General features: G+C 45.1%; 1 protein-coding gene across 3 annotated transcripts in view; it reads right to left on the bottom strand.

Annotated features, from left to right (window-relative positions):
• zbtb46 (zinc finger and BTB domain containing 46) overlaps positions 1-21,955 on the bottom strand; it is a 51,028-nt gene that overhangs the window by 20,816 nt on the left and 8,257 nt on the right. For all 3 annotated transcript variants that reach the window (XM_033041383.1, XM_033041384.1, XM_033041382.1), the window contains exons 2-3: positions 9,854-9,969; positions 7,937-8,916 (exon numbers count right to left, since the gene is read on the bottom strand). In XM_033041383.1, coding sequence (XP_032897274.1) covers positions 7,937-8,916; positions 9,854-9,912 — 1,039 coding nt within the window. In that variant the 5' untranslated portion in view covers positions 9,913-9,969. The remainder of the gene's footprint in view (positions 1-7,936; positions 8,917-9,853; positions 9,970-21,955) is intronic.

Raw genomic sequence — 21,955 nt, 5'->3', positions numbered from 1 at the left:
CTCTGTAGGTAGACAAAAATGCTGGAGAAACTCAGCGGGTGAGGCAGTACAGGTGCACAACCTTTTATCCGAAAGCCTTGGGACCAGACACTTCTCGGATTTCGGGATTTTTCGGTTTTCCGAACGGAAGGTTTTTAGCGTAGATTTTAACATGTGGCTCAGTGGTAGAGTGCTCGGCTCGTGGCTGCAAGGTCGCGAGTTTGCGCCTCGATCCCGGCAGTTTCCCGGTCAGGGCCGGCCTTTAGCCGATAGGACCTATTTCTCCCAATTGGGCCCCGCACCCAAGGGGGCCCCGCGCTAGAGTAATCAAATCAATTGGAGCAAAGATCTTATAGCGCGCAAGATGGTCCACTCCTGCGAAATACAACGAACTGACGCATAATCCGCACCGGAGCGCAACCTCCATCATTTCAGTAACCCCGACCCGACTTCAGTTATGCCTCTCGCAGCGTTGCGGGGGAACAGTTTAGGTGTTGTTAAATGTTTTAAATGTTTTTTATCACTTCCTTTTTAAACGGCACCTGCTGCAGATGCTGATTAAACCGAAGACAGACACAAAAGGCTGGAGTAAACCCCCGGGCCAGGGGTTGCAGCAACGTTTACAAACCTCGGCCTCAGCTCACGCCCGGACCCAGGCATCCGTTCCCGCCGCTGGACCTCTCCCTCCCTTCCCTCCCTCCCTTCCCCTCTCCCTTCTCTCCTTCTCCCCTCAGACTCCGCCAAACAAACACACACAACCACACAGCATGTCCGGCAGATCCTTCCTCTCTCTTTTCCCTTCCTCTCTCTTTTCCTTTCTCTCCCCTCCCTTGGCTGAAACCCTTCCTCAGACTGATAGGGGGGACTGATAGGGCAGTCTGAGGAAGGGTTTCGGCCCGAAGCGTTACCTATTTCCTTCGCTCCATAGATGCTGCTGCACCCGCGGAGTTTCTCCAGCATTTTTGTGAATCCCTAGACCTAGTTCAGTGAGCGTCCACCGAGGGTCACCCGGGGAGGTGACCGCAGAACCTCTCCGGGCGACCCTCGGTGGACGCTCACCGTACTAGGTCTAGGGATTCCTACTCTCCCGGGCAATATACCCTCCCTTTTTTCCAGGACCAAAAATGTCTGATTTTCGGAGCTTTTCGGTTTCCGGAATTTCGGATAAAAGGTTGTGCACCTGTATCTATGGAGCGACAGTATAGGTGACGTTTCGGGTCGAGACCCTTCTTCAGGCTGGTAGAAGAGACCAGTCTGAAGAAGGGTCTCGACCCGAAATGTCACCTATTCCTTTTATGGAGCGAAGGCTGCCTCACCCGCTGAGTTTCTCTAGCATTTTTTGTCTACCTTCGATTTTTCCAGCATCTGCAGTTCTTTCTTATCCAATTGCACTGTAAGTCTTTTTGAATCTGGAATTTGCTGGGGTGGGCCGCTTCAGATAATCTCAGCCACTGCAGGGTTAACATCTCACTATCTCACATGAAGCACAAGTCAATGTAATTAAAAAGCTCTACACCATCCTCTGGGAACTCAGTTAGTAATAGCGTTGATGATGCAATATAACCCCCTGATACACCACTAAAAGCTGCAAAAAAAATGTTATTGTGTCAATGAAACACAAATATATAGACCTCTTTTAGTAGACTAGAATGCAGGAAAGAAAATGTACTTGTCACTTTGAACAATAATTTGGTATTGATGTGGGTACAACCAAATTAATTGCAAAGTGTTTATTCTGTATTTTCTGTCAAATCTCTGACTGCATTAAAACTGCATCCAGGTATCTGCACCCCTTTGATGAAATCCATGTATCATGCAAGGTTTAGCACAACTTTCTACCAACAGAATGACAAACAGACCTACACTGGGCACAAGGAAGGCTCACTCCTTGAATACAACACTGAAAATTAAAACCCAGCCTTGTGAATCTCCCTCAAAACTGGAAACTTCAAAAACATTTAGAAATAGAGCACAATACCTTGAACCAATAGTTTTTTTTTTAAATAAGCATCAGTTTTATAGCAGTATCATAAAGTAAGACTTATTTCCGATACTAACTGCCACATCCTTTGTTTTAAGAACATGTCTCTCAATGCATCTGAATATACTTCTCCGACCTCGAGTTTTCCAGCATCTCTGACCTTCGGGTTTCTATTTCCTTCCCTCCATAGATGCTGCTGCACCGGCTGAGTTTCTCTGGCACTTTTGTCTACCTTTGATAACACCTGGCTGCCCTCGCATCTCTTTGCTTCAACAGTAACACCCATCTTGGCTACGAACCCCTTCGGAACACCTTCTCCAATCTAGTAAATACTCCTTTGATCGGGCGTAGTCTGGCTTCTTACCACAATAGACAATAGACAATAGGTGCAGGAGTAGGCCATTCGGCCCTTCGAGCCAGCTATTCACTATTCAATGTGATCATGGCTGATCATCTACAATCGGTACCTCGTTCCTGCCTTCTCCCCATGTCCCTTGACTCCGCTATCTTTAAGAGCCCTATCTAGCTCTCTCTTGAAAGCATCCAGAGAACCGGCCTCCACCGCCCTCTGAGGCAGAGAATTCCACAGACTCACCACTCTCTGTGAGAAAAAGTGTTTCCTCATCTCCATTCTAAATGGCTTACTCCTTATTCTTAAACTGTGGCCACGCCTTCATTTTTCTGACCATCCCGTTTTCCTTACTCCTTTAATTCCAGTCTTTCTGTTTTTAAAATGACATCACTTCATCTCTCAATATGCCATTAAATCCGTCGACAAAAGATTAAGAAGCTTTAGAATCAGTACAGTGACAGATGAAAACTGATGAACTGTACACTGCACGGGCCAGGAAGCGAGTGGGTAAGATCATCTCTGACCCCTCTCATCCTGGCCACAAACTCTTTGAATCACTTCCCTCTGGAAGGCGACTCTGGACTGTCAAAGCTGCCGCAGCCAGACATAAAAACAGCTTTTTTTCCACGAGTAGTTGCTCTACTCAATAACCAAAAATCTGTAGCCTCCTTTTGGTCTGGTATTTTATTTAATTCACATGTTTAATCAATAATGTTTTATTATTAATGTTTAATGTTTTATGAGTCATTCCTAACTGTCACTGTATGTCGTCACTTGCAGGCGGAGCACCAAGGCAAATTCCTTGTATGTGAATACTTGGCCAATAAACCTATTCATTCATTCATTCATTCAAAATTGACATGAAGCAATGAAGCTAAATGCCAACAGTTTTATTGAGAGCAGTTGCAGTTTCTGTTACAAAAGACAAAGTGCTGGAGTAACTGAAGAGTCCCAAAACCGGTCACCTATCTATGTTCTCCAGAGATGCTGTCCGACCCACTGAGTTACTCCAGCACTTTATAGACAAAAGGTGCAGGAGTAGGTCATTCAGCCCTTCGAGCCAGCACCGCCATTCAATGTTATCATGGCTGATCATCTACAATCGGTACCTCGTTCCTGCCTTCTCCCCATATCCCTTGACTCCGCTACCTTTAAGAGCCCTATCTAGCTCTCTCTTGAAAGCATCCAGGCAACCGGCTTACATCACCCTCTGAGGCAGAGAATTTCACATCTCTCTGCGTGAAAAAGTATTTACTCATCTCCATTCTAAATGGCTTGCCCCTTATTCCTAAACTGTGGCTGGACTCCCAAAACATTGGGAACTTGTTTCCTGCCTCTAGCGTGTTCAAACCCTTCAGAAAATTATATATGTCAATAAGATCCCCTCTCATCCTTTTAAATTCCAAAGTATACAAGCCCAGCCACTCCATACCATCAACATATGACAGTCCCGCTATCCCGAGAATCAACGTCATGACCCTACGCTGCACTCCCTCAATAGCAAGAATGTCCTTCCTCAGATTTGGAGACCAATTTGGAGACTTTGTGGGGGGGGGGGGGGTTTATGAACCAGCATCTGCAGTTCCTTGTGTCTGTAGTTTTTGTTGAATCCACTTGAGAATTCGGCCACAGAGGTGCCGTGTGATGAACAATAATAATCAACATCACTTCATTGCCCAATAAGCGCGGTAAAACATGTCTCACCATGAGCGCAAAATAAATTTTCTCAAGAGACGAGGCAACAGACACTTCAATACCCGCCAAAACAGGCTGACTTTACGCTTCACACGGTTCAATTTTCAACATTATTGGTTTTAACTCTGAATTTCCATAATCTTAAAGTCATAAAGTTACAGAAATGAGCCCTTCAACCCATGCTGACATTTTTGTCAATTTATACTAATTCCATTTTCCCACATTAGGTCAGTATTCTTCAATGCCTTGCTTATTTAAGTGCTGGTTTAAATGTTATTATCATTAAGTAATTGCATCTGACTCCACTTCCTAAGGCAAAGAGTTTCAGATATTAAGCACTTTGTGTTTAAAATTCTTTCCTCTCGAATCCCGTTAAACCCATGCTGTTTTGTTTCTGATACCCTAGATTCTGACGATCTATCCCATTTACGCTTCTTAAAACTTAACACCACAATCAGGTCATCTCTCAAGCCTCATTTGCTCCAAGGAAAACAAAGCCAGCCCACCCAACCTCTAACCAAACTGAAGAAGGGCCCAGTCCCAAAACGTCGGCGATCTATGTCCTCCATAGATGCTGCCTGACCCGTTGAGTTACTCCAGCACTCTGTGAAACGACACCTATCCATGTCCTCCAGAGATGCTGCCTGACCCGCTGAGTTACTCCAGCACTCTATGTCTTTTCCCCCCAACCAATCGGATCCAGTCCTGAAGGATTGACTTCTTCAGAATAGTGTAACATTACTAAAAGTTGCACCAAGAACCAAAGAAGTCGGCCAATTTGTCCCTTGTGGGCAACTTGATAGCATGTACCAAAGCACCCAAAATTGAGAACTACTTCGCAGAGTGTCTAGTTTGCACTCCCTGGGCACCTTAACACATGGCATAGTTGAATGAAGAATTAAGGGGAATATTAATTGCATCTTTAAAATACCCCTTTAAGTAACTGCCTCTCCGCTGCCGAGTATGCCTGCGCAGTATGGGAGCGCTCGGCTCATGCACGGAAGATTGATCCTGTGCTAAACACAAGCTGTCGCTGCACCAGTGGATGCATGAAACCTACAAGGGCAGTCACAGTGGCACAGCGGTAGAGTTGCTGCCTTACAGCAAAATGCAACGCCAGAGACCCGGGTTCGATCCAGACTACGGGTGCTGTCTGTATGGAGTTTGTACGTTCTCCCCGTGATCTGCGTGGGTTTTCTGCGAGATCTTCGATTTCCTCCCACACTCCAAAGACGTACAGGTTTGTAGGTTAAAAAAAATGTTAAATTGTCCAAGTTGGCGATATGCAGAGTACTGCCCTGCCGACTACAAAATTCAGAAGGTACCAAGACTGATAACATCTACTGACTCTCTGGAATTGCAACCCCTGGAATCAGAAGAGCTGTAGCTAGCCAAAAAGAACACCTCAGACAATCAGAGGATGAAAGACACCCCCTACATGATCACCCTTTGCTACCTCAGCGTTTCCCCTGCCCATCCCCTGGACTGCAGTGCATCGTCCAGAAGGCTCAAACTCTGGGAAGAGAGACTAGAGAAATCTCTGGAAGACATTCACATGACAATCGATCCCTCCGAGAAACTCCCACCTGGTTCCAACCAACAGTGGCTAACCTGGCACAGTCTCCACAGACTGCGGACAGGCATGGGAAGGAGCAAATTGCGAACATGCTGAAGTGGGGATATACTGAAGACTGCGAGTGCGGACGAGGCCTCCAGGCCATGGAACACATCCTGAGCTGTGACATGCTGCATGACACATGTACTGTAGTAAAGAACCTTGCAGAGGCCATCGACATGGCACTGAAATTTGCTCGCTATTGGCAAACAGTTGTGTGATGACACGGGGGGGGGGAAAAAAGAAGAAAAACACTGAACTCCAAGTTGAGAATATCAGCTCTTCTAACAAAATTGATACATGGACAAAATCCCTTTCGTTTAGCTGGAGAGAAAAGCCTTCAGCAGCCCAAAAGATGTTTCATGAATGTATATCCATTCATTTACTTACAATAACCATTGACTATTAATGGTGTATCAAAGATTTAAATATATATTTTGACCCACCGACAAATATCAACAAACTCTTCCTTTCTTCTTCCCCCCCCCACCCCCCCCCCCCCCACATCCCCTCCTCAGTCTGTAGAAGGGTCTCGACCCAAAACGTCACCCATTCGCCTTGTACTCGCTAGAATTTAGAAGATTGAGGGGGGATCTTATAGAAACTTACAAAATCCTTAAGGGGTTGGACAGGCTAGATGCAGGAAGATTGTTCCCGATGTTGGGGAAGTCCAGAACAAGGGGTCACAGTTTAAGGATAAGGGGGAAATCTTTTAGGACCGAGATGAGAAAAACATTTTTCACACAGAGAGTGGTGAATCTCTGGAATAATCTGCCACAGAAGGTATTTGAGGCCTGTTCATTGGCTATATTTAAGAGGGAGTTAGATGTGGCCCTTGTGGCTAAAGGGATCAGGGGATATGGAGAGAAGGCAGGTACAGGATACTGAGTTGGATGATCAGCCATGATCATATTGAATGGCGGTGCAGGCTCGAAGGGCCGAATGGCCTACTCCTGCACCTATTTTCTATGTTTCTATTCCTTTGCTCCATAGATGCTGCCTCACCCACTGAGTTTCTCCAGCATTTTTGTCTACCTTTTAATGTCAATAGAGTTGGCATTTTATTCTTCAGTCCCTCCTGAGAAAAGTATGCGAGGGGGAGAAGCAATTTAATTAATTTCTTGCCCATGTGCTAACATTCTTTGTTGCTGAAACTATGCTCGGTGCAACCACCCCACGAAGATGATAATTTTATTTTTAATCAAAACAGTGGGAGCTGGCCTCACGGCTAGGCCATAACAGCATTTAAAAGACACACAAAATGCTGGAGTAACTCAGCCAACTCGTGTCCGAAACGTCACCCATTCCTTCTATCCAGAGATGCTGCCTATCCCGTTGAGTTACTCCAGCATTTTGTGTCTATCTCCAGTGTAAACCAGCATCTGCAGTTCCTTCCTACATATTTAAAAGACACAGATAGGTACACAAAGGTAGATAAAACTGCTGGAGAAACTCAGCAGGTGAGGCAGCATCTACGGAGCGAAGGAATAGGTGACGTTTCGGGTCGACACCCTTCTTCAGACTGATGTGGTGGTGGGGGGCTGAAGAAGGGTCTCGACCCGAAACGTCACCTATTCCTTCGCTCCATAGATGCTGCCTCACCCGCTGAGTTTCTCCAGCATTTTTATCTACCTTCGATTTTTCCAGCATCTGCAGTTCCTTCTTAAACAGACAGGTTTAGAAGGACAAGGGTCACACGCGGGCAAGTGCGACTAGCATAGTAGCTGCCGCATTTTGGCAAGCATGGACGAGTTGGGCCAGAGACTGTTTTTGTGCTGGGTAGCACTCCACAAAGACGTTGAAGTCATAGAGTATAGACAAAAATGCTGGAGAAACTGAGGGTGAGGCACCATCTATGGAGCGATGGACTAGGTGAGGTTTTGGGTCGAGACCCTTCTTCAGACTGATGTCTGAAGAAGGGTCTTGACCCAAGACGTCACCTATTCAGACATCAGTCTGAAGAAGGGTCTCGACCTGAAACGTCACCTATTCCTTCGCTCCGTAGATGCTGCCTCACCCGCTGAGTTTCTCCAGCATTTTTGTTTAACTTCGGGGTGGGAGATTGCAACCTTCACGTTTCGACAAATGCAATCAACCCGGCGTGCACAATCAAATAAGATCAAATAGAACAAGTTGTCCTACAACTTTAGGCTGTGCACGCCATACTCAAGAAGAAGACGTCTAACCGATTTTTCCAGCATCTGCAGTTCTTTCTTAAACGTAGTCATAGAGTGATAGTGTGGAAACAGACCCTTCAGCTCAACTTGCCCACACCGGCCAACAAATGCTAAATATTGATTTAAACTTTGCTTACCTGTGCCGTCTCGGCTGTTGTACGGCCAGCCACCGACGGCGAGCATTGACGGCATTGGGGAGCTGGCCCTGCTGTCCACCTCAACGTGCTGTGTGATATGGCGCACCGTCTGTTTGTTTTTACGATTCTTTTTGCGTCCAGGCAGCTGCCACACCACGGGGACCTGATCGGAAAAGCCAGTCTGTACCAAGGTGCTGCTCTTCCCGAGGTGGGCTTCGCTCAGCTCGGCGCCTCCGTAATGCGAGGGAGATATCTGCTCCTCCTTCACGCGGAACGAACTGTACCCAATGTCACTGGACCAGAGCGACTGCGAGGAGACGTCGTCGTGGCTGTCGGCTTTCTGCTCGTGCTCCTCTTTGCTGTAGCTGCTGCCGCCGTCATGGCAGCTGGCAATGGCCGAGTCTCCGGATGAATTTGCCGGGCTTGTCCGCCGTCTTTCCAACCAGGGAGAGCTACTCCTGCCCACTGCCACCGGTGTGACCACGTCGATGCTGCTGCTCGAGGGAGCTCCCATGTCATACTCCATGATATAATCCGGTGGCTCGGTCTTTATGCTGATGTCTAAGGCTGCCTTGATAAAACTGTGGCACGCCTGAACGATGTCTGTCATCTGCAGGTAACTGGCAGCGGACATCACCTCAATGACATTCTTGCTCGTCAGTGCTAGGTGTGCAGAGTACATGAAGTCTATGATGACTTTGAAACCTTGAGCAGTGACTATATCCAAGTGGGTCACAGTAGCCTGGTCAGAGGACATCTTCTGCACCTGGCAGTACAAAGTCTTGAAGTAGCGGCTACTCCCCAACAGTACGTTTTTGTGAGCTTTAAAGATTTTCCCCTCGACAATAATGCAAACATCACAAAGGATGCCGTGCTGCCTCTGTTCATTCAATTCCCTTAACAAGTGACGGTAGTGTGATGGGATTTCCATGTCATCTTTTCGATTGTTCACTGATTGGTATTGTTGTTGTTTCTGTATTCTAGTAAAAGAGAAACGGAGATTAAAAAAAATAAATGTAATTAAATCTTGCATACAACAGAAAACACGGAAAAATTCTCCTGCCTTCTCCCCATAACCTATGACACCCTTACTAATCAAGAAACTGTCAATCTCCGCATGAAAAATATCCATTGACCTGGCCTCCACAGCTGTCTGTCGCAATTAATTCCAGATTCACCACCCTCTGACTAAAGAAATTCTTTCTACCTTTCTAAAGGAACGTCCATTTATTCTGAAGCTATTTTAGAGTTTTCCCATCTTCGATTGCAGAGAGAACATGTTAATAAATTAAAGTTGTATTTTGTATGCTCACAGCAGTATGTTCCCACCCACCACAATACCACATTATTTCCAGTTATAATTGTTCTTCCACCATGTAGCTGATTGCTTCTGGTGAGATAACTATATCAGAGGCAGTCAGTAATCCTCTATTGTTTCAAGGAAATTGGCATGTCAGATCTCCCAAGTAGATTTATATTTAGTCAGAGAGTCATACAGCCTATCCATGTACCCGTCTAAATGTTTCTTAAACATTGCGATAGTCCCTGCCTCAACTACCTCCTCTGGCAACTTGTTTCATCCACCCACAACCCTTTGTGTGAAAACATTACCCCTCAGATCCTTATTAAATCTTTCCCCCCCAAACCTTAAACCCATGTCCTCTGGCTCTCGATTCCCCTCCTCTGGGCAAGAGACTCTGTGTGTCCATCCGATCTATTCCTCTAATGATTTTATACACCTCCGTAAAATCATTTATTGAAGATAATGCTTTTAAGTGCTGAATTTAGTTCAATTATGAAATAGATGTCTCCTTGTTTTGCAACATTACCTCAGTGTATATATTAGTACCAATGAGAGAAACGTTCAATAGCCAGGAATTTGTCATGATTATAATTTCAGGTTTTTTTTTTCCTTACTGTCTTTCCTTCTCTCGCTGTCCCTCCCCTTCATCAATGTAGTGCCAGTTCCTTCCCATTCTGTCCCGAGGATTATTCAAAAAATCCCAGCGGTTTTAAACGATGAGGAATCCTATCTAGAAACAAAAAGCAGACATTCTGTTATTGTACAAGAAAACAAATTAAAGAATGCAGCCAGAAATGAAATGAAATTTCAACCATGTTCGTTCAAGGCCTCTCATTATGCCCCAATTGTTTTATTTTAAATTTATCTTGACTTAAAAAAACATGAACATAAAATATGACCATATTATTTGGCAGTTCTCCCGATTCGTATCAGCCTCTATTTTCCTCTGCCTTTAAGAGAGTGGAAGACAAGAACTGCTTCATAAAAACACAAGTAACAAAAGAATAAACTGGGATAAAGGACATCTAAAATGGAACACTTCCTTACACACAGCACGCATCCTTTCAAAAAAGTAGCAACTCCCTGAATGTATAGAGTTGATAAGTGTAAATGACTTATCATTTACAATCAGATCTATTCTGCTTATAGCAGCTATCAGGACCACAATACTGATATGCAGAAGTTTCATTTTTTAGGTAGACAAAAATGCTGGAGAAACTCAACGGGTGCAGCAGCATTTATGGAGCGAAGGAAATTTCCTTCGCTCCATAGATGCTGCTGCACCCGCTGAGTTTCTCCAGCATTTTTGTCTACCTTCGATTTTCCAGCATCTGCAGTTCCTTCCTTCCTTCACTTTTTAGTTGGATGGAAAGTTCTCCACCCCCTCCACCAGAAAATATTGATAAGTTCAGGAAAAAAATTAAATGCGATCTATATTCAAAATCGTGCCATTTATTTCCAAGTGTTGTTGGCAAGGCCGATAGGGTGACAACCATTCTGAATTGTGTAGAAATGTGCTGATAAATAACCTGTCTTCTGGAACAATTGCAATCTCGATGGACCCAGACCCGACAAAGAAAGAGTGCGACGGCAGAATGAAAAAGTATCTTCAAGTCAACAATGGACATGACAAGGAGAGGAACATGCAGGCAAGGATATCCCCATGTACGGCTTACAATTGCAGAGTCGGTTACACAGCAGGGAGGTAGTCATCTAAATTGGTACAATTTTCCACATTTCACCCTTATTCCCAAATCTTCAACCTATTACCCACCAGACTTTGTCCTACCCCTCCTCTCTTCCAGGTTTCTTCTTCCCCCTACAAACAGTCCAGTCTGAAGGGTCTCAAACCAAACCTTCACTAACCAGTCAACCTCCAGAGATGCTGCCCGACCTGCTGAGTTACTCCAGCAGTGTGTCTTCTTTTATAAACTAGCATTTGTCCCCCCCCCTCCCCCACCCCCAAGTCCAGACAACTTCCTTGTCAATCTTTTTTGTTTAGCTCTTTCCAGCTTAACAGCATCTTTCCCACAGCAGGGTGACCAAAACTGAACACAATACTTCAAGGGCAGCTCTCACCGAGACCTTATAAAACTGCAACATAACATTCCAACTTCTATACTCAATGCTCAGACTGATGAAGGTCAGACTGAAGAAGTCTCGACCCGAAACATCATCCATTCCATCTCTCCAGAGATGCTGCCGGTCCCGATGAGTTACTCTTGCATTTTGTGTCCATCTTCAAATGACGTCACGCGCTCCAGACGGTTGTGCGGGCGCATGAAGACGCGCGCGATGCTACAAGGTCGCGTAATTAGCATGCCAAGGACACGCAAGTGGGACAGTGGCTTAAGACCAGCTCTCCCTGCATCCCATGCAATCTAACCTTCCACAGCAGCCGCAAGTGCCTGGCTGAATATAGACAATGTCTACTGGCCTGTCCTCATCTTCCTTCCCAGTTACTTCCTCAAAAACTCAACCAAAACACACAAAACAAAGCTGAATAGTCTTTCCGCTGACCGATTAGCACGCAATAAAAGCACCTCAGTACAGATACACATTAAACTAAACTAAATCAACCACATCTTTCCAAATGCACTTATATCTTATCCCTTGTCCAATAACCTACTTACCACATATAGTTAGACTGACTGGCATACAATTCTCAGATTTTTCTTTGTAGCCCTTGTGAAATAAAAGCACATCATTAACCACACGCCAGTCCCCTGGCACCTCACTCATGGCTAATGAAGATGCTTGTTTCTCAGCCTGGGCTCTTGCAATGTAATCTCTAGCTTCCCAGTATTTTTGCTGTACCTCATCAGGCCCCAGAGAATTACCTTCATTCTTACATTAAGACATCCAGCAGCTCCTCTATTGTGATGTGGACTACTCCCTCGACATCCTCATTATCTTCCCAGAGTCTCCTATTCTTCATGTATTAAAACAGAGGAGAAATATTCATTGAGGGCTCGCCTTTCTCAAAACATAGATGTCAATTTGGTCTTAGAGGGATGCTCTCCCTCGTTACTCTTCTTCCATCAACAAACATAAAAACTCTTCGGATTCTCCTCAACCTTCTCTGTGTTTACTGATTTCAATAGACAATAGACAACAGGTGCAGGAGTAGGCCATTCTGCCCTTCAAGCCAGCACTGCCATTCAATGTGATCATGGCTGATCATCCCCAATCAGTACCCTGTTCCTGCCTTCTCCCCATATCCCCTGACTCTGCTATTTTTAAGAACCCTATCTTGCTCTCTCTTGAAAGCATCCAGAGAACCCGCCTCCACTGCCCTCTGAGGCAGAGAATTCCACAGACTTCCACTTTCTTCCTTCACCCCCAGGGATTCACTTGATCCCAGCTACTTGTACCTCACCCATGCCTCCCTTTTTTTTCTAACCAGAGTCTCAATCTCACTTTAGGTGCTGTCTGTGTGAAGTTTCAAATCTAACTTGAGCGTTGCAGTGGTGCACCTGGCAGAGCTGCTGAGTCACAGTGTCAGAGACCCAGGTTCTCGGGTGCTGTTTCTGTGGAGTTTGCATGTTCTCCCTGTGACTGCGTGGGTTTCCTCGGGGTGCTCTGGTTTCCTCCCACACTCCAAAGGTGTGCGGGTTTGCAGGTTAATTGGCCTCTGTAAATTGCCCCTAGTGTGTCGGGAGTGGATCAGAAAGTGGGATAACATGAGACTTCTCCTGGTTAAATAAAGGTTAAATTAAAAATTTAAATTAAAAATTAGCGTGAACGGGTGATCGATAGTCTACGTTTCCATGCTGTATCTTTCAATCAAACTTTCATAATACAGGGCCCCCTACACTTGCCAGCCTTTCCCTTCACTCTAACAAGAGTACGCAGATTTTGACCTCTCACTATCTCATACGCCTTCCACTTACCAGATGTCCCTCAGCCCACAAGAGAAGAACTACTCTAATCAACGTTTTGCAGGCTCCAGTCCACCATTACAATTTGCCTTGCCCCAATTCGCACATTAACTTGTAAGTCAGTTCCGCCTTCTCCCACAACGGCTTTAAAACTAGAATAATGGTCACTAGTCCCAAAGTGCCCCCCCACTGCCATCTCAGTCACTTCCGTCCTATTTCCCAAGAATAAACCAAGCTTTAGTGCTTTATACAGAGCCCTCTACATACTGCCAGAGGAAACGGCCCTGAACACACTTACATTTATTATCACTATGACAGTCCCAGTCTATATTAGGAAAGTAAAAATCCCCTGCTATGACAACTCTATTATCCTTGTAGCTCTCTGCAATCTCCCTGCATTCTTGTCCTCCAATTCCCATTGAATGAACCATCAAGTGGTGTTTAAAATGCACTTACTCTAATTTATTGCCAGAACTCAGCACTGTTCACAAAACTGTTGCAAAGGCACGAATTACGAGTCCAAATAGCACATTTGAAGGAACCAGCAACATTGAAAATTTACACACTTTATTCAAAAGGGCAACATTTCAAAAGCAATAAATCTGCCTATTTTCAAATTAATGTCATGTCATTTTTCTTCTTGCCACAAATGTGGGCAGAACATAATAATGCAGCAAGCAAGTGCATTTGTAGAATGTATTTCATATTGTCACTATGTTTCAAAACATTTCATTGAGAGGTGTTTCTGAAGTATAGAAAATAATGCTGAAGAAGGAAATGCAGCATTCAATTTTGATACAATACTTGTACATAAAGGGCCTGTCCCACTAGGCGATTTTTTAGGCGACTGTCATAGTCGTAGCAGGTCGCCGAAAAAGCGTTGACTGGACGAATGGGCCCGTCCCACTTAGGCGATTTTTTTAGGGGACTGCCGGCGACTGCGACAATGGAATTCATCGAAGTCCGCCCCGGCGACAACCTACGACAGCGCCTACGTCAGGATAATAAAAGCTACGACAAACCCACGGTCGCCGAAAAGTATTGAACATTTCAAAATCCAGCGGCAACCAGTAAAACACTACGACTCTTTGGGCAACTGAGGAGACTACTCACGACCATAAAGGCGACACCCTGGCGACAGCCTAGTAGCCTGTAGTCGCCTTTAAAAAAAATTGCCTAAGTGGGACATGCCCTTAACAAACACAATCATTTGGCAATTGACAGGATGAATTAAAACGTGGAACAAGTTTGCATTTACATAGCACCACTCACGATTCAAGTTTGCATGTTGCAATGTCAACCAGGGTATTGATGCAAATTTCATTTTGTGGGCCCGACAAAACTAAAATACCATTTTGAATTTAAAGATAAATGACTGCTTTATAAACCAGAAAATGCAACAGGAGGCTCACCATCCAACTAAGGCGTAATAATTAATGCATCAGCTAAATCGTGGAAACATGGAACTGCAGATGTTGGTTTACAAAAAAAAAAGTGCTGCCTGACCCACTGAGTAGCTCCAAAATAATATGAATAATTGAATTGACTTGAATTTCCTTTATTGTCATTCAGACCTTTCAGTCTGAACGAAATTTCGTGCCTGCAGTCATACATACAATAATACAATAATAGACAACAGAACAGACTGTAAACACAAATTAACATCCACCACAGTGAGTCCACCAAGCACCTCCTCACTGTGATGGAGGCAAAAATCTTAGGGCTGCAGTCTCTTCCCTCCTCTTCTCCCTCTGCGCTGAGGCGATACCCCACCGGGCGATGTTAAATCAGTCCCGCGGCTCACCGAGCTCCGCGAACGGGCCGGTTCAAACACCGCGGTCCGGGGTGGTCGAAGCTGCCGCCCTCCAGTCCAGCGGACGCAGCTGTTGACGACGTCGTCCACTGGCCCACGGCCGAACCCCGGACTCAGGCCGCCGCCGCCAGAACGCCGTCTCAGCCACCGGAGCACCGTTCCAGCCCCGAGCCGGGTCACCCTCACGGGAGCGTCTCAGCCCCGCGCCAGGCCGCCCTCACGGGAGCGCCGTTACCCTCGAGCTGGGCCACCCAGACGGGAGCGCCGTTACCCTCGAGCTGGGCCGCCCTCACGGGAGCGCCGTTTCCCTCAGGCTGGGCCGCCCCCACGTGAGCGCCGTTACCCTCGAGCTGGGCCGCCCCGATGGGAGCACCATTACCCCCGAGCTGGCCGCCCACACGGGAGTGCCGTTCCACCCTCGAGCTGGGCCGCCCCGACGGGAGCGCCATTACCCTCGGGCTGGGCCGCCCACACGGGAGCGTCTCAGCCCCTCGCCAGGCCGCCCTCACGGGAGCGTCACAGCCCCTCACGGGAGCGTCACAGCCCCTCACGGGAGCGTCACAGCCCCTCACGGGAGCGCCGTTCCAGCCCCGAGCTGGGCCGCCCTCACGGGAGCGAGCCCAGGGCGAGTCCTGACAGGCTGCCTCCGGAGCCTCGAGGTCGCCAGCTCCGCCATTAGGCCTCAGCGCAGATGGAGGCAGAGAAGGGGGATACGACAAAAAAGTCGCATTTCCCCGAAGGGAGAGACAGCAAGCTCCGTTTCAACCCCCCCCCCACATAAACACAACCTAAAAAAACAAATACTTAGCTAGACAAAACGAAAAAAACAACACAAAAAAGTAAAAACAAACGGACTGCAGGCGAGCCGCAGCCGTTCACCAGCGCCGCCACTTCCGAATAAGTTATCAAATGCAATGTCTTTCTCCATAACAAAGCAAACGATGGCTGAAGTCATGGACACAAGAAGACTTTGAAGAAAGACAAATAAAATCAGTGCTAGCTTACTGGAGCACTTAATAGTTTGTGCAAATCCTTTAAGTTAATTGGTGAAGATCAGAGTATAACTTAACAAGCAAGAAAGGCTCATACATCAAGATAGATCTATTGAACAAAATTTTTTCATGAAGTTTGTATACATGCGCAAGCATAAATTTCTGCCCAAAATAAACAAAGCATTTAGACACCACAACTGGCTACTTGGAACTGTGAACAGAATAATATTTATAACTTTTTTGGCCGACATAAATTGATGGCCATTTCAAAGTGGAGCTGGATAAATATCATTTCACCACATACCGAAACACTAAACACTCCCACTGCTTCCATGAATTCCACACAGGTCACAAATCCAAAAGATAACTTGATTTCTTAATGTAAAATATGTCACAACAACAAAATTAATTACAGCGTACTGACCAGCTGCATTTGCCAATAGTTACAACCCAACATTCACCACAATCACAACAACTTCATTATTCAAACTCCACTTTTTACTTCAATCCTCCCCTTAGTCCAGCTAAAATATAGCAGATCAGATAGATCAGGTAACACACAGATCAGAGTGGGGGAAATCGAGAACCAGAGGACATAGGTTTATGGGGCTGTCCCAATGTATGAGTTAATTCAAGAGTTCTCCCGAGTTTCCTCTGATTCGAACTCGGAGAATTACAGTAATAGCCGCTCGTAGGTACTCGGGGCTCTCGTGGACATTTTTCACAGTGCTGAAAAAACTGCCGTTAGCGTTACGAGCCGCTAAGAGACAGCCCGAGCTCCGACGTACCCACTACGTACATTCTACGTACTTACCACAAGTTTGATTTTTTTTTAAACTCGGGAGAGCTCTTGAATTAGCTCGTACAGTGGGACAGCCCATTTAAGGTGAGGAAGGGAAGATTTAATAAGGACCTGAATGGTAACTGTTTACACAAAGGGTGGTGGGTGTATGGAACGAGCTGCCGGAGGAGGTAGTTGAAGCTGGTACTATCACAACATTTAAGAAACATTTAGACAGGTACATGGATAGGACAGGTTTAGAGGGATATGGGCCAAATGCCTCAAAGAAACGATCAACAATCAATGTTTAAGAAGGAACTGCAGATGCTGGAAAAATCGAAGATAGACAAAAATGCTGGAGAAATTCAGCGGGTGAGGCAGCATCTATGGAGCGAAGGAAATAGGCAACGTGTTGGGTCAAAACCCTTCTTCGATCAACAGTCAAGTTGGGCCGCAGAGCACGGTTCCATGCTGTATGACTTTAATCACAAGAGCATTAAACGTGACGTCAATGCACAATAAATAAATCATCAGCCTAATTAAACTAATTTTTGGAAAGGTTTTATAAATTTAACTACACTTTGCACAATATCCTCTTCAAATATTTATTTCGAAATATTTCTGCATGGGAGTACAGTGTAATCTGAAAAATCTCTCGAGACATTACCTCATCTCAACGCCGACTAATAGTTATTTTAATGTGGATCATTATTTTCCAAATAAGTGGTATTTTAGTGTTTATGTTCCTCTAAACTGAAGTGGCCAGAAAGGCCAGAATCCACCAGTTAGACAGCAAGCTTCAATTTAAAATGATCTGAAGTTGCTTGCTTATTTTAAAATATATTACAGGTGCTATTAAAGTTCTTTCTTCTTTTAAGAAAGATACCTAAACATCAAAGCTCAAATAGGGAGAAGGGTTCAATACTACTCCAAACATTACTGGAAAAAATAATGTTCCTGTAACCAGGGCCAAACTAAATGGCTGGCTTTCATCAGGAAACAAATAGAATGTTAGGGTTCTTTCAGCTTCTCACTATTTGGCAGTAGCCACATAACATACTCATTTGTACAAGACCAATAAACTGAAGGAAAAAAATTGGAACAAATTGGAGGAGCAGCACCTCATATTTCACTTGGGTAGTTTACACCCCAGCGGTATGAACATTGACTTCTCCAATTTCAGGCAGTCCTTGTTTTCTCCCTCCTTCCACTCCCCTTCCCAGCTCCCCCACAAGCCTACTGTCTCCACCTCTTTCCTACCTTTCCTTCCCCCCCCGGAGCGGAGTCAGGGGATATGGGGAGAAGGCAGGAACGGGGTACTGATAGGGGATGATCAGCCATGATCACATTAAATGGCGGTGCTAGCTCGAAGGGCCAAATGGCCTACTCCTGCACCTATTGTCTATTCCTTCTCTCCATAGATGCTGCCTCACCCGCTGAGTTTCTCCAGCATTTTGTCTCCCTTCAAAGTTTATGCAGGTTCTTTTTGAAGTGTTTAAGAAGGAACTGCAGATGCTGGAAAATCGAAGGTAGACAAAAGTGCTGGAGAAACTCAGCGGGTGCAGCAGCATCTATGGAGCGAAGGAAATAGGCAACGTTTCGGGCCAAAACCAAGGGTTTCGGCCCGAAACGTTGCCTATTTCCGTCGCTCCATAGATGCTGCTGCACCCGCTGAGTTACTCCAGCACTTTTGTCTACCTTCTTTTTGAAGTGATTGATTCACTTTTCACTGTACCTCAGCGCATGTGACAATAAACTAAACTGTAAACTGTTTTTAGATTATATCACGGCCTCTAAAATGTTCCTGTTCAAATGAGAAGCAAGACTCCATGAAGGACACTCCTGCACTGTCATTGGAAGCAAGAGAGATGATTTGTTTACATGTGTAGGGGAGAAATGCAGATCCTGGTTTACACCGTAGATACAAAATGCTGGAGTAACTCAGCGGGTCAGGCAGCATCTCTGGAGAAAAGAAATAGGTGACGACTCGGATTGAAACCCTTCTTCAAACTTTAACTATTTACAAACATTTCCATGTTTTCACACAAGCAAGACTGTATATTTATGCTGATCCCAAATTCTGGAAGCTTTTGTAATGGAATTATCATGGTGAAGCAACTGCTAACTCCCATCCTCCCCAAAATGTTACTAAAAGCATTTCTGCTAGCCCTGTTTCAGCCCAGATTAGTTTGGAGATACAACGCGGAAACATGCCCTTCGGCCCAGCGATCCCCGCACATTAACACTACCCTACACACACTACGGACAATTTTCCATTGATACCAAGCCAATTACCCTCCAAGCCGCTTTTGATGTGTGGGAGGAAACCGAAGATCTTGGAGAAAACCCACACAGGTCACGGGGAGAATGCACAAACTCTGCACAGTCAAGCGCCCGTAGTCAGGATCGAACCCGGTGTAAGGCAGTAGCTCTACCGCTATGCCAACGTGCCGCCTTACCAGTATGCGAATAAAACATTTTATGGAGTCCTTCACCCAGATCTGTAAACTTCTGCAAACTCTAAACTAAGTTCTATGTAATAGTAATCGAAGAGATGAAAATACTCTGGTATTTTATGTTTATTTTTAGGTTCTCCCTGTGGCTATAGTTTTCCCTCCGGGTGCTCCGGTTTCCACCCACATCCCAAAGACGTGCGGGTTTGTAGGTTAATTGGCCCTGTGTAAATTGCCTCCCAGTGCCTAGGGTGGGAGTGGATGTGAATGTGGGATAACACTGAAATGGTGTAAATGGGTGATCGATGGTCGGCGTGGACTCCGTGAGCCAAAGGGACTGTTCCCAAGCTGGATTACTGAACTAAATTGCTACTTCTGGCTATTTTAAACCTCACTCGCTGAAAAGCAACGCCGAGGCAAAATGTCTTCAAAGTACTCCCACCCCCTAGTATTGAATAGCACCGTTTATAGGGCTCTCACTTAATGGCGGTTTCCTCCCACCACCCCACCCTTTCTGAACAGGATATTTACAGTGAGAAACACCCACCAGCACACAATTCATTCAATCTTTACCGACAATGTTGTCCGTTGGAAAATAATTGCAGTTAAGTATTTGCATATCCTAGTGCCTGCTTTATAACGTTGTAGTACTTTTGATACCTCAGGAGCATCAGAAGTTTACAAATTTACATGATTTAACATGATACATTGTTATTTAGTATATATGAACCAAGTTAACTGTGCCTAGAATTAGAAACTGCTGTTCTGCAGGTTTTGTTTAGCTTAGAGATACAGCATGGAAATAGGCCCTAAAGCCCACGCTGACCAGCGATCTCTGCACACTAATAATGCCCCTGTCCCACTTAGGAAACCTGAACGGAAACCTCTGGAGACTTTGCGCCCCACCCAAGGTTTCCGTGCGGTTCCCGGAGGTTTTTGTCAGTCTCCCTACCTGCTTCCATTACCTGCAACCTCCGGCAACCACCTGCAACCTCCGGGACCCACACGGAAACCTTGGGTGGGGCGCAAAGTCTCCAGAGGTTTCCGTTCAGGTTTCCTAAGTGGGACAGGGGCATTACACTATCCTACACACACTAGGGACAATTTGCACATATACCAATTAGCCTACAAACTTGGAAACCAGAGCACCCGGAGAAATCCCACAGTCATGGGGAGAAGGTACAAAATCTGTACAGACAGCAACTGTAGTAGTCAGAATCGAACCTGGGCCTCTGGGGCAGTAAAGCAGCAAATCTACCACTGCACCACCGTGCCGGCTAATCAAATTATGGATGGAGTGGTCATTTCTAATGCACGTGAATTTGAGGTAGGTCTGTGAAGATACCCAAAGCCAAAACAGAAGCATAGGCAGACAAAGATGCTGGAGAAACTCAGCGGGTGCAGCAGCATCTATGGAGCGAAGGAAATAGGCAACGTTTCGTCCCGAAACGTTGCCTATTTCCTTCGCTCCATAGATGCTGCTGCACCCGCTGAGTTTCTCCAGCAATTTTGTCTGCCTTCGATTTTCCAGCATCTGCAGTTCCTTCTTAAACAAAACAGAAGCATATTTGGTTGACTAAACGTAGTACCAGTTTTGACTGAAGTACAACAAGCCAATATTATTGCTCACATTAGACCATTCCAAATAAAGTCTGTGATGATTTCAAAATTAACTTCTCCTGTTGCACAACTCGGATAATTTCAGGACAATTACATGTTGTAAATCATGGATAACACACGGTTTTGCAATAATGCAACCGGCAGCTTAAACTGTTCCCTTGCCACCAACCATGCTAAGGGCTTCAAACACTTTGTTGTTCATTCGGATTTCTGGAATCCGCAGATTTTTTTTTAAATGAGAGATGTATTTATATTGCTCTGGCTCCAAATAACTAAATATCCACAACACGCCTCTCTGGATTGCTATAATAAAAAAGGAACTGCAAATGCTGGTTTATACCAAACATAGACACAAAATGCTGGAGTAACTCAACGGGTCAGGTAGCATCTCTGGAGAAAATGGATAGGTGACGTTTTAGGTCGGATTGTAGAAAGGTCCCGATACGAATCATCACCTATCCATGTTCTCCAGAGATGCTGCCTTACCTTCTGAGATACTCCAGCATTTTGTATCTTTCTCTAGGTTGCTGTATCTTTGGCTGCCTAGGTCACAGACAAAAATAAAATAAAATAGACCAAAGATCTCTCATTATAAATAGAGTTTGTAAAAGATTTAAGGTAGACAAAAATGCTGGAGAAACTCAGCGGGTGAGGCAGCATCTATGGAGCGAAGGAAATAGGCGACGTTTCAGGTCGAGACCCTTCTTCAGATTTTATAAAAGATTTAGATTACTTTACACAAATCCCACCTTACCCTTTCCACCACAAGTTATTTGACCCTTGCTTGATATAGTTTCTGTGAAATATCATAAACATAACTGAGATTTGGAGCCCAGCATATATTTCCACTATAGCATCAAATATCCATAATTCTCAAAGACATAGTTTGGAGTTATATGGAAATGAATCAATGTAAATTTATGGAGATGGAGGGGGAGGAAAAGATATAAAAATGTTTCTCAAACTGTTCTCCTCAAAAAACATTCAGAATGCATTTGTTCAAATAGTCTGCATTCCACACATATTTCCCCCTGCCTCCTATCTGGGGGGCATAACCCCAGCGGAACACAGCGCCTGCATTCTATTAATACATTTTAAAACTTCATGTTGCATTTAGCTACGTTCCCTTTAATGGACAAAGAAACCTCAAATGTATCAACCATTCAGCATTGATTC

The sequence above is a fragment of the Amblyraja radiata genome, chromosome 23 (assembly GCF_010909765.2).
Source record: "Amblyraja radiata isolate CabotCenter1 chromosome 23, sAmbRad1.1.pri, whole genome shotgun sequence".
Lineage (NCBI taxonomy): Eukaryota > Metazoa > Chordata > Chondrichthyes > Rajiformes > Rajidae > Amblyraja > Amblyraja radiata.
This window is presented reverse-complemented; position numbering and strand designations above follow the sequence as displayed.